Source organism: Rosa rugosa, chromosome 5, assembly GCF_958449725.1.
Source record: "Rosa rugosa chromosome 5, drRosRugo1.1, whole genome shotgun sequence".
Taxonomy (NCBI): Eukaryota; Viridiplantae; Streptophyta; class Magnoliopsida; order Rosales; family Rosaceae; genus Rosa; species Rosa rugosa.
The window spans coordinates 12,154,420-12,168,975 of record NC_084824.1 but is presented as its reverse complement, the minus strand read 5'-3'; the positions used below and the strand labels follow the sequence as shown (position 1 = coordinate 12,168,975).

General features: G+C 36.2%; 1 protein-coding gene across 1 annotated transcript; it reads right to left on the bottom strand.

The window, feature by feature from the left end:
- Positions 1-8,812: 8,812 nt before the first annotated feature.
- LOC133711207 (auxin-responsive protein IAA31-like) lies at positions 8,813-10,017 on the bottom strand. The gene is made up of 5 exons (XM_062137362.1): positions 9,914-10,017; positions 9,610-9,794; positions 9,413-9,503; positions 9,197-9,318; positions 8,813-8,897 (listed from the first exon to the last, which is right to left on the bottom strand). Exons 1-4 carry the CDS (start codon positions 10,015-10,017, stop codon positions 9,213-9,215), a joined length of 486 nt encoding a protein of 161 aa, XP_061993346.1. The 3' UTR covers positions 8,813-8,897; positions 9,197-9,212.
- Between the last annotated feature and the right edge of the window lie 4,539 nt (positions 10,018-14,556).

Genomic DNA, 14,556 nt, shown 5'->3' with positions numbered 1-14,556 from the left:
AACTATGAGCTCCAAGAATGGGGAAGGAAAAAAAAAAGTGAACATGTAGAATTGAACATATAAATTGATCAATTGTGTCTGTAGTGTATTCATTTTGGTTTTGGGAGTTTATGCAATTCAATGGAGGGCAATAATATGATTATTGGAGGGTAATAATATGATTATTGGGGGCAATAATATGATTATTGGAGGACAATAATATGAGTATTGGGGGGGGCAATAATATGTTTACTGGGGGGCAATAATATGATTATTGAGTATTATTAGGGGGCAATAAAATCAGACACCGGAATCCCGTCACCAGTCCGGTAGCCGGATTCGGGATTCCGGTCACCAGTCGTCGAAGTCCGGCAAGGTCTCTGATGACTTCTCTCTCTAAGTGACAAAGAAGGAGAGGGCAAAATTGTCCGAAAAATAAATAAAAAGGAATAAAAAAAATACTTAATTAGGTATTAGGGAAAAAAATATATTAAATATTGAGTAAGTGGGCAATCTCTTAGAGTGTTTGGGTAAGTGAGGTTAATTAACCCCAAAATTGGGTAAATGATCATTTTCCTCCTTTTTATTTTTTTATATTTTGTTACACGAACAAACTGGAACCTTCTTTCCTCTAACTTTGGTTAAGTACCCTTATTCTCTTTGGGTTCCATCTTCAGATAAGCTAATTTTGTTACGGGTGCGTTTGCTAACTTAGGATATGGCTCCATCGAAGAAAAAGTTTAGGAGAATTCCATTCTTTTTCAACCTTCAAAAGCCCTTTATTTGACCGTTTAGAATTGGACTGTTCTTAGATTTTTAGAGACTCATGTATTTAAACTTGTTGTAATTTCTTATCAAAAAATTATAGAAAAAACTATTCATTTTAGATTTTGCCGTTTTGGGTAGGGATGACAAAAATCTCCATAGGGTCAGTCACCCTAACGGGAATTCAGGAGAAATCGGGTAACGGGGATGGGGATGGTATTCTGATTTCAATCCAGAAGCACTAGAGTGGAGTCACAAAAACATTGTTCATTACAGCCTGCCACTTATTTTTCTTATTGTAGCTCATTTCAGTCCAAAAATCATTGTTCTTAGTTGCTTTATTTAGTTATTGGTAGAGTAAAAACAAAAGAGGTTTCGAGTTTCACCTCTCCTAGGGTGAACAAAGAGTACTTTGAGTTTGGTTCTTATTCTCATTGCTTCTGTTTAAATGGACGATTACTTGTAGATCTGTTTACCATTGAATTGTTATTTCCTTTGTCTCAAATTGCTGTTGTTTACACTTTACCTGTTTTAATTAGGTTTTCGACTGCTGTTCGCTAGGGACAGTGGTCACTTTTGTGACATTGTTTTGAGTAGTTATAACCTTAGTCCTCTGCGGGAAAGACCCTTGTTTACCCTTGCTACAATTGACAATCTTAAGTGTGAATAAGGAAAATCAATAGCTTATAAATTTAGCTATCACCTCTTTCCAATTTGGCCAATATTATAGTTTGTCGACACAATGAAACGTGGTAGTATACAGCCCTTGATGATATTTAGTAGCTACAACAGATGAGATGTCATCAATGATCATCAATTAGAGATCTATCACACATTCAAAATATATGCATGCATTAGCTATAATAATCTTATTCTTATTAGAGCATCTTTAGCAATGCTAGCTATTTTTGAGTTAAATTTTAGCTAAAGTAGCTAAAAAGTCATTTTGGCTAGCCATTTTAGAAATACGTCTGCATCAGTGCTCTCTATTCTTGCTAGTTTTGAATTTATATTATTTTTTAAATGAAGATTAAATAGTTTAAATATATTTATATGTTATATAAAATAACTCAATAGGAATGTTTTAAATTATAAAGAGCCTCATCTCGCTCTCTATATTTAGGAGCGAGATAGCTAAAAGTTATAATAGAGAGTCATTTAGGAGTCTGGTGCAGCAGCTAAAATATATAAAAAGCTAAACATGCTCTCCAAAATAGCTAAGGAGCAAAAATAGAGAGTCTGCTAAAGATGCTCTTAGGTACCCATGCCTCTTTTAGGGAATTTGTTGTCTCTCAAGGACAAATTAATTAAAGAATGTGGATCTTTGTATAACCTCATGAAAAGCGTTATAGGGCTTGTATAATCTTCCCTTACAGGGAGCTTAAAACATTGGACTTTGTGGATATATTCCACATAAAATCGCGCCGTTAAATTAGTGTTTCCTCTAGACCTATAAATGGACCCGATTTTGATCTGGACCCGCTCCAGATCCGTGGCTATTGGACGGGTTTGGATCGAAAATTTTGATCCATTGATCCGTTAATAATCCGAATCCATTAACCCGTTTATTTAACGGATCAAATACGGATTTAGGTCGATCCGATCCGTTAATGATCCAGTCCGTTTTCGTAATAATAAAATATTATTTTTTATTAATATATTATTATTTTAAAAAAATATATAAAATATAAAATATGAAGAATTTCTAAATACAATTTTTTTGCAGAAATCTGAGGGACAGCCCATCATCGAAGATTCCAAGAAGCATTAAGAATTTTGATAATGTAATTCTAGTTTTGGTAATATTTTTCATGTTGTTTTAACATTTTATTAATATCTTATGAGGTATCATGATATAAATTTAATATTACTATTTAAAATTTTAAAATATTTGAAATTATAAACGGGTCGGATTAGCGGATCGGGTATTCGTTAATCCGGCGGATACGGATTTGGATCGAGCTATCAATGATCCACCGGGTTAACGGAGAGGGTTTCGATCGAATTTTTTTTTAAGTAAACGGATTTGGATTTAGGTCGATCCGATCCAAATCCGGTCCATTTACAGGTCTAGTTTCCTCCCCCTAACGGCGAGAATACTATTAGATTTAACCACACCAAATATGCATGTGTTTATAAATATTGGATTGAAAAATCCTTTGGTGGGTGGCAAGCCCAAACCAATTTTTAGGTCAAAAACTTATAGTTAATGATTGTCACTTTCTCAATTTCTCATAATTGATTGAGATTTTCTCTTAAGATAAGAATAGGATTAAATTCTGTTTAGTCCATGTACTATGACCATTTTTTCGTTTCAGTCCCTAACATTCTCAATTAATCTGAAAAGTCCCTAACGTCAAAATTTCCGTCTGATTGGTCCCTCCCGCGTCAAATTAGGAGTTGGCCTTAGGTGAAATGTCCAATATACCCCTCTGTTATTTCTTTTTCTTTTTTAATTTCTTTTTCTCCTTTTTTTTTCTTTTCCTTTTTAATTTCTTTTTTTTTTCCTTTTTTCTTTTTTCTTTTTCCTTTTTAATGACCATTGTATCCTACTGCATCGGTAGCGCCACGTCGGCGAACCAATCCAGATCGACCCGAAACCCCAATTCTTGTTCTCCATGCCGGCGGCCCTTTTTTTGTTTCCTTTTCTTTTTTTTGTTTTTCTTTTTTCCTTTTTAATTTCTTTTTCCCTTTTTCTTTTCTTTTTTCTTTTTTCTTTTTCCTTTTTAATGACCATCGTATCATGCTGCATCGGTAGCGCCACGTCGGCGAACCAATCCAAATCGACCCGAAACCCCAATTATTATTCTCCACGCCGGCGGCCATTTTCCTTTTCCATCACTATTCTTCTTCTTCACTTCTGGATTTGGTCAACTTGGCCATCAAAAACCATCATTTCAACCAGACCCAAAATCCAAATCACCATTTTGAGCAAGACCCAAAAACCGCAGGGTCTGAAAAAATGGTAGTTTTCAGTGAAAAGTTTCCAGATTGAGGCTTGATGTGGAGAGAGAAAGTGAGATTTGAGTGGGAGAGAGAGAAGTAGGCTGTGAAAACAAGAGGGGAGTGGTTTAGCGGCGAATTTCCGAGCTGATTGGGATCTGCTTGTGTTTGGGAGATGGCGTCGGCGATGATGGAGGCAAGGGCGGATCCCAACAGAGGGAGATGGCTTCAGAGAAGGTGAAGAAGTGATCGATCAGCTCCTAGCCTCTTGCTTTTGCTCGATGTCCATATCTGCACCGCCAAGCTAGGTCTTTGCTGGGTTTGGTTTCAATTTCGGGAGAGAAACAGATGGATTGTGGAGTTTGATCGGAATGGGATTGGTGGGTTGAGGAAAGAGAAAGTAGGCAAAATGAAAAGGAAAAAAAAAGATAAAAAAGAAATTAAAAAGGAACAAGAAAAAAAGAAGAAAAAGCAAAAAAGAAATTAAAAAAGAAAAAAAGGAAAAAAAAATTAAAAAGGAACAAGAAAAAAAAGAAGAAAAAGCAAAAAAGATATTAAAAAGAAAAAAGGAAAAAAGGAAAAAAAGAAATTAAAAAGAAAAAAGAAAGAAAAAAAAGGAGAAAAAGAAATTAAAAAGAAAAAATAAAAATAAAAGGAGAAAAAAAAATTAAAAAGGAAAAAGAAATAACAGAGGGGTATATTGGACATTTTACCTAAGGTCAACTCCTAATTTGTCGCGGGAGGGACAAATCAGACGGAAATTTTGACGTTAGGGACTTTTCAGATTAATTGAGAATGTCAGGGACTGAAACAAAAAAAGGGTCATAGTACAGGGACTAAACATAATTTAATCCATAAGAATAAGACACGGTGGATAAATATCACACACCAATTCATGTCATTTTTCATAAACGATATGCTCCCCCTAATGGTGGGAGGATTGTCTTATTAAAGTGACAACTCGCAAATATGCGATAAATTATAACTTCCTCGTTAGAAAAGTTTGCAATTATTGTTGGATTATACAACAATGTAAAGTATGTAGATAAGTCTACATGACATAGTAGATAAAATAATGACACATTGGTCACGCCAAAATAATTTTATTTGGCTCAATGAAATTTTTAATTCATGATATAGTATACAATAGTATACTTATAGTTGATTAATACAACATAAGTTAGGTGGAAATTTTATCACCAATATATGCAATGGTATTCCATATAGGTAACATAATACAAGCTCAGTTGGAGCCATCAATCAAGATCTGCATCTCTTGAAATGATTGTTACCTTAGCTTTCTGAAGCATCAATTGTAAAAAATTATCAACAATTGCAATGGATCATGTCCATAGTTTCATTATATGCATGCAAGACAACTATGTTTGTCATTATATTTATCATGAACATTCATGGTTCAAAATGAATTTATTGATGAACACGTGGTTCATATTATTGTTTGACATTGAAAACAAATGTCAAAATTATATACTCAAATTTCGAGTCTGGGACAGTAGTCCATATGGGTATAAGCATATACTCCAATAATAATAGATTTAGGGACCATAGCCCTCATACTCAAAACATTTGGTTTGAGTCTTCACAATTAGAAGCATGTTCTAAAAGTGGAGTGAACAGAGGTTCACATGTACTCATAAAGAGAAGGGACAAAGGTCCTGACATAATTGGAGATTAAGAAACAAGAGGTTTCGATCTATTTGATTGTATAACAATCAGTGGAGGAATTTTAAGTCCTCATGAAATTGAATCAAGAAACATGTAGTTTCGATCTCATTATAAATTGACAATTTTATATCAAATTATCAGATCAAACAATAAGAGGAAACCAAATTGAAGTCGTCAAACTAATAAAAATACATACCTCGATTCTGTAGGAAATATAATTAATACTGTTGATATCAATTGGTGAGTACCATATGCCAAAATAGAGACAGATTCATTTAGAGTCATAATTGAAACATGCATTAATATAACATTATAACAAAATAATCATAAATTTGTTGTAGTCTAGTTAGTTAGGATATTTGGTCCCCATAATTTTAGTTGGGAGGTATTCTGATGCATAGCGGAATTGAAATCAGTGATAGAGTTGAAGTTCTGAAGGCGCAAATGCGTCCATCAATATCGTGCTCTAGGTAGAAAAATGGTTTTCTGGTGAGCAAATCGATCAGCCAATGCTTGCCAAAGCTCAAGCGGGTTTTTCACAGTAAGGCACTCATCTTTTAGGCTCTTGTTAAGATGATGATGCAAGAAAATCATAGTCTTGGCGCGATCTTCCACAGATGACTTATTATCAACTTTGATGGCATCTCCAAGGTTGTTAGCCATAAAGTGAATTTGGCATCAAGAACCCAACTCAAATAGTTATTGCCCGAAATTTCAAGATGATCAAAGTCCAATTTTGTTAGATGCATCATCTTCTACAAATAGAAAAGACGAGATATATTATGATCCATAATTATTAGAACAGTATGTTCTATGAAAAATGATAGAAAAATTCATATACGAAACAAAAGTTTCGAAGAGTTCATAAATATGAACAATGGATCCCATAGGGAACACACGAGAAAAACATTCGTGTGATGTCTATAGGTTCTAAGACAACTCGGTCAGAGGACTCGAGTCTTAAGCAATGGAACATGTAGTTCTCATTGTCGTATATGAAATATAAATTTTCAACAATTATATGAACGCATAAAAAAAATTGATATTCATCTATAGAGAAAAAAAGAAACTCATAGATCATTTGCCTTGGTATAAGCAACTATGTTGCACCATAAGACTTGCAAATCATCATGGAGTTCAAAGAAGAATAAAAAAATAAGAGCAAATGCGTGCTGATAACGTGTTATAAACTAGAGAATAAGAGAGAGATAGAAGAGAGAAACATAATATGGAAGAGGTAAAGGTGTGTGTTTCATTCTCATTAGACCCCTTTATATAGGGGTAGAGTTTACATCATAAGGACGTAACTAATGAGTATTTACAGTGGACAACCACATATATCTATAATATTTACAACATTATGCAATATATAATTTACAGTGAAATAAATATTATTATTATCATGCAACTGACAAGGATTTTTCCAGATGACCAATATTATGCATGAAAATTTAGTAACAATGTCGACTAAGGTAAAGATATCTGCTACTCAACTAGTACCATAGTAGCAGTTCTGGTGGGTACGAAAGATCTTGATAGAATACAGACAAATATGTATTATACTTGGGAAATATAACAAGTTAAGTAAGGCTTTCACAAGGTCATCAATCACAAACCGGCAGTTAACAATCAAAAATAATTGTAATTGTTTAGTTGTATATACATATATGCACATATGAAGGTATTCAACAACCCAAAAATTGTCACTAAGATATGAAGGGAATGATAGCTTCATACAATAGACATTAGATATCCGATGGTAGAATAAACAAGAGACAGTAGAATAGAATTAATGACAAACCATTTCATACTCCCTAGTTATAACCTTGATGTTAAATGATAGGACACCTAATTACATGTTGCGGTTTGCCATAGTTGCACAAGACCATAATGCTTGTATTACTTTTCTTTTAACTGCGGCTTCGGAACAAAACTTGCAAAATAGAAATGACAATTAGTATAGGTGACTAATAATATACAAAAATTTGATTAACAAGTTAACAGAGATTCCGTTTGAATCTCTCTTAGATGTAAAAAATATGGGACGGAATTCCTGTAAAATTAAAATAAAATAATATGGAAATATCTTGGGAAATAAGAATGAAAATATAGATAAAGAAATGAAATAAAGTAAGAAAATAATATAATATATAGATTTTTATATAGGAAAACTTATCGAATCGAGACGTGCAAGCGCACTGTTCTAAGAGAAGATTTGCCCCCTACTGCACAGGGTTGAATGACGAACTTCCCCCAAGATACAACAACTCTTCGAGCTCCGTCGTGCAGCTAAGAAGCCCTATTGAACTTTAATCACCCGTGCACTCAAAACAGTGTATATTTAAAATAGATATATGTATAATATGGAAGAGGACTTTAGGTGGATAGGGTGTTATGCTAGAGTGGTTGCATGATGGTGGAGTGTCTTTTCTTCTCACGACATCCCTCATATGTATCCGACCATTACGACATTTCATATCCGACAATATGTCCAACCACACATACCTTCCAACCATATGTCTTCCAACCACATGCCTTCCAACTCTAGCCATGTACCCTTATATAGGCTACACTTACCATGACCATCAATAGCCTCATTAACCATATAACAGTCAAATAATAATCATATATTTGAAACATAAAACCGTTAAATCATAAATAGAGAAATAAACACAAAATGAAAATAACTCCCGACATAAATAATGAAATAAATAAAATATATTTTAATTTTAAATCATAAAATTTCCAACATTACCTTCTCTGTTTCAAATGTGAACACTGACTGGGATGCATGCCCACTAGTTCAAGGTGTCTAAGATTATGAAGACTTAACCTATACCTAAAATAGGACAGTTTTACAATGTGTTAACGTATGACATGCATACAATTGCCTTAAAAGTGGTAAAATGAGTCATCAAAATAGTAATATTAGTCCTCAGAGTGGCACATAAGTCCTTAAAGTGGTAAATTTTCTTAGTTACTACATGAGTCCTCAAGTGGTAAATTGAGTCCTTAAAGTAGTAAAATGAGTCCTCAAAGTGATAAAAATAGTTGGTGTATGAGAAATGTTAACATACTATAGCCTTACCCCCTAAAATATGCCCAGGTTTTCCAAAATTGGTCAGCTATATGTGTAGCTGGGCTTGATTGGCTTTGTTTTCATTTTACGCTAGCTTTAATTTTGTGGTTTGGTGCATTGAACTATGCAGCACTAAATAGATGTTTACAAGAAAGCAAGGCATGATTATGACAATAATACCAAGAAGGGAGTATAGTACGTAGGAAATAGTAACGAACCAGTAATAGATGACATTTGTTGAACCAAGAATAGTCCATAATGTGATTGAATCACATTATGGACTACAAATCTGATATAGTGTACATCAAAGTTTTGAGATTAAGATCAGGCCTCAACACAACAAATGATGGATTACAACATAAATAATTGGCAGCAAGACTCCTCTAACTCCTTTACACTTGTTAATGTCCTCCAGACAAGCCAAAATTGCACACTTCATCTGCTCCTGATCAGTAGGTATACAAGCACATCTCATATTCTAGCTGAGCCAAACATATAGAACAACAACAATCTGCAAATCATCCAGCCAGGAGGTCCTTTCTGAAAATCTCTTCGAGTAGAAATCATTTTCCTCAAAAATAGATGAACGACGATCGAACAAAAATAACGGCACTAGTTCAAAGGCACTGGCATAAACAATAACAAAACATGCAACAGTTACTTTGAAGTACTGGGAGAGTTTCGTACGTGACATGGAGGTCAGCTGAGTTAATCTAGATTTACCATGTTAACTAATGCTCTCACCATATAGCCCCTGCCGTTAACGACGGTCCTTGGTTGCCACTTTCTCTCTCGGAGTATTCCAGCTGCTTCCACATCTGTCTGCTCTAGTGATCATCAGTTTTTTCACACTAGTCAAGAATATCCTGTTTCAAAAAATAAAATTAGAAACACATGCAATTGTAAAAGAAATCGCTATGGACTTGGTAAAAGAATTAGAATTGGGTTTAAGGTGCTTACTCCCAAGGCACATCTCCAACCAGCATCCAATCCCCTTCTTGATCTTCGTAAGTTAACACATGATTTTTCTCTGAATAAACTTGATCAGGACCTGCTTTTAACCAAAAGACGAGACAAAATTAATATTAACCCAAATATTATTTTTGATCTCAAAATTAGAGGTCCTATATAACAATTTGTGTTTGCGTCAATCTTACATAGAATGGTGATCTTGAACATGAGGCTCAGAGATGTGATCAAAGAATCATAACCATCATGAGCAAACAGATTCACTTTTCTGCCAATTGGGATTCCCTCCATGTAGACCTTGACAGATAAAGAAGAATTTTGATGATGGTAATTCTCTGCTTTCCCTGGAAGTATGCTCCTCAATGCTTCTTCCCTTGAGAAGAATTTTGAACAGAGAAAAATAGAGGATTTATTAGCTAGGAATGACGGAGCAAAACAGAGCAACTACGAATGATTTATTAGCAAAACACTACACGTACAATCCATTCATACCTTGGCTTTGAAGTATTGAGGAGAGAAGGTGAGATGCTCCGGCCAAGTGTGAGATCAGTGCACACACTTGGCCATGTACGAGTGTTTCTGGATGATGCAGACATTCTCAAGTCTCACAGAGGAGCGGAGCTTACTTTGGGATGTATGATTAGAAACACCTCTTTATTGAAACATGGGGATGGTGGTGTCTTAACAGGCAAGATGAATAGAGGAAATTCTACGGTACCTACATGTATTTCATATATATTTATATGTATTTATAGATATGACAATAAATTTGTTATCATTATGGACTTATGGTAAGTAGAGTCATTTAATGTGGTTCTTTTAGAGGAAATTACTTCGCTTACAACACTTTTCTATGTTTGTGAACAATTGTTGTCAATATTGTAACTTGGTTCAATTATATATAAATAGTGTAAAACACATGTGGTAATTTTGTTGTCAATATCGTAAATTTGGTTCAAATAAATTGTAATTTTGATTCAATTAAATGTAAAATAAGTGTATGATAAACATCTTAGTACCATAGACAAGACAACCTCGATGAATAGATGTTCTTCATCATATGTAAACTTGGAAGAGCATAACGTTGAAGCTGCATGTTTAGCATCCTCATCAATGATGTATAATGGTGAGTCTTACTGTTAGGTAGTGACGGAGTCAGAACTTAATCTTTGATGGGGTATTTAGAAATTTGAAAAAGAAGAAAAATTAGAACTCAAAGTAAATTAAAACTTTAATAATCAAATAATAATGAGGTAGACTATTAATGACTTATTGTTAAAAAATAATGATGTTAAAATGTGGAACAATGTGGCACTGCTATTAGCGACATTGCTACCGTTGTTTTTGCCGCTGGTGAAAACAATGGTCATAAGTAGACTGATATCATTTTCGGACGCAAAACTATACGGCCCCTGAGCCTAACCTAGGAGCTCGAATGTGAGTACGGCTCCTTCGTTCGGTTAGCAGGTTGTCAAACATGTTTGACTTGTCCGAACAAGATGGTGGATGGCTTGATGGTCGTGGGTGGTGGAACCACTATGACTGCTGTCTGGCCGGGGCCTGAAACGATGTCGGGAAAGTAGTAGTGGAATCGGGTAGCTCCGGTTTTTAGTTGCGAGCTTTTAAAACCATTGGTCAATTTCTCTATTTTCTTCAATGCTACTACTGTGCCCTTGTAATGGTATGAACATGAACAAAGCATGAAGAAAAGGTTTAGAGTTACCTTCTCCATTTTTCTCTCTTGCTGAGAAAAAGAAATCAAGGCTGAGGATGCATTTTATAGGAGAATTGTGGAAGCAATAATATTATTGTCTAGGCCACTGATGCTACATGAGGCATAAGCTATGAGAATTAAGGTGAATTTACTTTATAAAACATCACAATGGTGCCTAGGGTTGAAAATCCGACACACTTTTGGTACTTGCCGTCAATAACACCGTTAACCCTTGTACCATTATTCATTTTTCAAAGAGTAATTTAGTATTCTCCCTCCCTAATTTAGTAAGCCTCTTCTTCTCTACCCCCCACAAAAAAAAAAATATTACTTGAGCCCCAATCAATGGCATTATTGTCTAGGCCATTAATTCTCATTTTAATAGCTAGTCCACTTATTTTACCCAGTGAATCAGAGCATCTTTAGCAATGCTAACCATTTTTTAGTCAAATTTTAGTCAAAGTAGCTAAAAAGTCATTTTAGCTAGCCACTTTAGAAATACGTCTGCATCAATGCTCTCTATTTTAGCTAGTTTTGAATTTATATTATTTTTTAAATGAAGATTAAATAGTTTAAATGTATTTATAAATTACATAAAATAACTTAAAAAGAATATTTTAAATTATAGAGAGCTTCATCTCGCTCTCTATATTTAGGAGCGAGATAGCTAAAAGTTATAATAGAGAGCCACTTAGGAGTCTGGTGCAGCTGCTAAAATAGACATGCTCTCCAAAATAGCTAAGGAGCCAAAATAGAGAGTCTGCTAAAGATGCTCTCATACGAGAGATAAGTCTTGGCAATTGCTCAGAGACCTCCGTGATCTGGATTCCTTGCCTTGGGTTGTTATTGGGGATTTCAATGAAATTCTTAATAATAGCGAGAAGTTGGATGGACCTCCAAGACCAGAGCGACAAATGCGTGGGTTTCGTGAAGCCCTAGGATATGGGGACCTTCTTGATCTAGGGTTTCAAGGAGTGATGTCTACGTGGTGGAATTCTGAGACAAGACTCAGATTGGATCGTGCGGTCTGCACCCCTTGTTGGTACGATATCTTTGGTTGTGCTCGAGTCCGACATTTACTGCCGAGTGATTCCGATCACGTCCCAATATTGCTGCAGGCTAGTGCAGTTCAGTTGCCCCAGCAGTCACGTCGGCATCGCTTCAAATTCGAAGCGTTTTGGCTTCAGCATGGTAAGTGTGATGGGGTAGTGAAGAGTGCATGGGCTACTGACGTTGTTGGTAGCCCTATGTATTCTGTTGTTAAGAAAATTGAGCACACTCGCCTGCGACTCAATGTCTGGCAGAGGCAGACTTTTAAGGCTCGTCAACAGGAGATGCTAGGCATAAGGGAACGTCTAGAGGAGATGTTAGGGGTACCGTTTACGCTGGGTGCTCAAAATGAGAAGAAACATTTGATGGGTCGTCTACAGTCACTTCTGTCACAGGAAGAGTTGTTTTGGAGACAAAGATCAAAGGTTTCTTGGTTAAAGGAGGGGGATAGGAATACTAGCTATTTCCATCGAAAAGCTGCAAATCGAAGGAGGAAGAATTCGCTTCCGGGTTTGTATGATGAACAAGGTCAATGGTGTGATGACGATGATGGAATGGAAAAGGTTGTCACTGAGTACTTCACAAAAATGTTTACTGCATCAAACATTGATCTGGACGCTGTAGCGACTACTCTTGCAGCTATACAGCCTTGTGTCACGCATGGTATGAATGAGAAGCTTTGTGCGTCGTATTCTCAAGAGGAAGTGAAGGATGCATTATTCCAGATGTATCCTACTAAATCTCCGGGATCGGATGGCATGCCTCCCATTTTTTTCCAACACTATTGGGAAACTATTGGAGCAGATGTTACAGAGGCAGTTCAGGATTTTCTGCATTCAGGTCAACTACTTCCTCAAATCAACTTTACTCATATTTGCTTGATTCCCAAAGTAAATAATCCGGAACACATGTCGGATTTGAGGCCAATTGCTCTCTGTAATGTGATTTACAAAATTTGTTCAAAGGTAATTGCTAACGGGTTGAAGCAGGTTCTACCCTCTCTGATTTCCCCTTATCAGAGTGCTTTTGTTCCTGGGAGGTTGATCACTGATAACATTCTGGTAGCTAATGAGATTGCCCACTTTGTTCATAATAAGAGAGAGGGAGGGGAAGGTTTTATGGCATTGAAGCTCGATCTCAGTAAAGCATATGATCGAATCAAATGGACTTTTCTAAGAAAGGTTCTGGACCGGTTTGGCTTTAATCATGGTTGGATTGAGATGGTGATGCAGTGCATTAGTTCAGTGAGATACTCTTTTTTGGTGCGTGGAAAACCCCGGGGTTTAGTTATTCCAAGTAGAGGATTGAGACAAGGGGATCCACTATCCCCTTATCTATTTTTGCTTGGCGTTGAAGGTTTTTCTGCTTTGCTAAGACAGAAACAGGAGATGGGTTTTCTCCCAGGTATTGAGGTATGTCATGATGCTCCAGCCGTAAATCATCTTTTATTCGCGGATGATAGTATGTTATATGCTCATGCTTCATTGGAGGACTGTTACCAGATTCAGGATGTTATTGAAACTTATGGGAGAGCTTCTGGACAACTTGTTAATTTCGATAAGAGTTCAGTGGTTTTCAGTAAGAATGTGTCAGACTTTATGCAAGATGAAGTGTCGAGTCTATTAGGTGTTGAGGTGGTTGAATCTCATGAACGATATCTAGGGCTGCCTACTTACGTGGGGAGGAAGAAAACAGCTACCTTTCAGTTTATTAAGGACAATCTAGCTGAGAAGCTTTCTTGTTGGCAAGGGAAGATGTTGAGCGGAGCAGGAAAAGATATATTGATCAGAGTAGTGGCGCAAGCCTTACCTACCTATGCAATGAGTGTGTTTCAGTTAACAAAGAACTTTTGTCTGGATCTTGAGCAGATGTGTGCCCGATTTTGATGGGGAAGCACTAATGACAAGAGGAAAATACATTGGAAAACATGGAATGCCTTGTGTAATCCGAAGGAAGAGGGGGGTCTTGGCTTTCGTAGCCTTTCAAACTTCAATTCAGCAATGCTTGCTAAGCAGGCGTGGAGGGTGATTTCTAACCCCAACTCTCTTATTGCTCGTCTTTATAAAGCGAAGTACTACCCTACAGAGTCGTTTTGGACAGCAGAATTACATACCTCTCCTTCTTATTCATGGAGAAGTATTTTCTCTACCAGGGAACTTTTACAAGAAAGTGTTTATTGGCAGATTGGTAATGGGACGCAGGTAAACATTTGGTCGGACTCGTGGGTGCCTAGCTTACCAAGTGGGAAACCCAATGTGAATGCAACGGCCTTGGAGGAGGTGGCCGGGGTACAGGATCTGATCTCCAATACTGGAAGTTGGAATGTTGAGCTAATTAATAGGCTTTTTTCTGTGGAGGAAGCAGAAGCGAT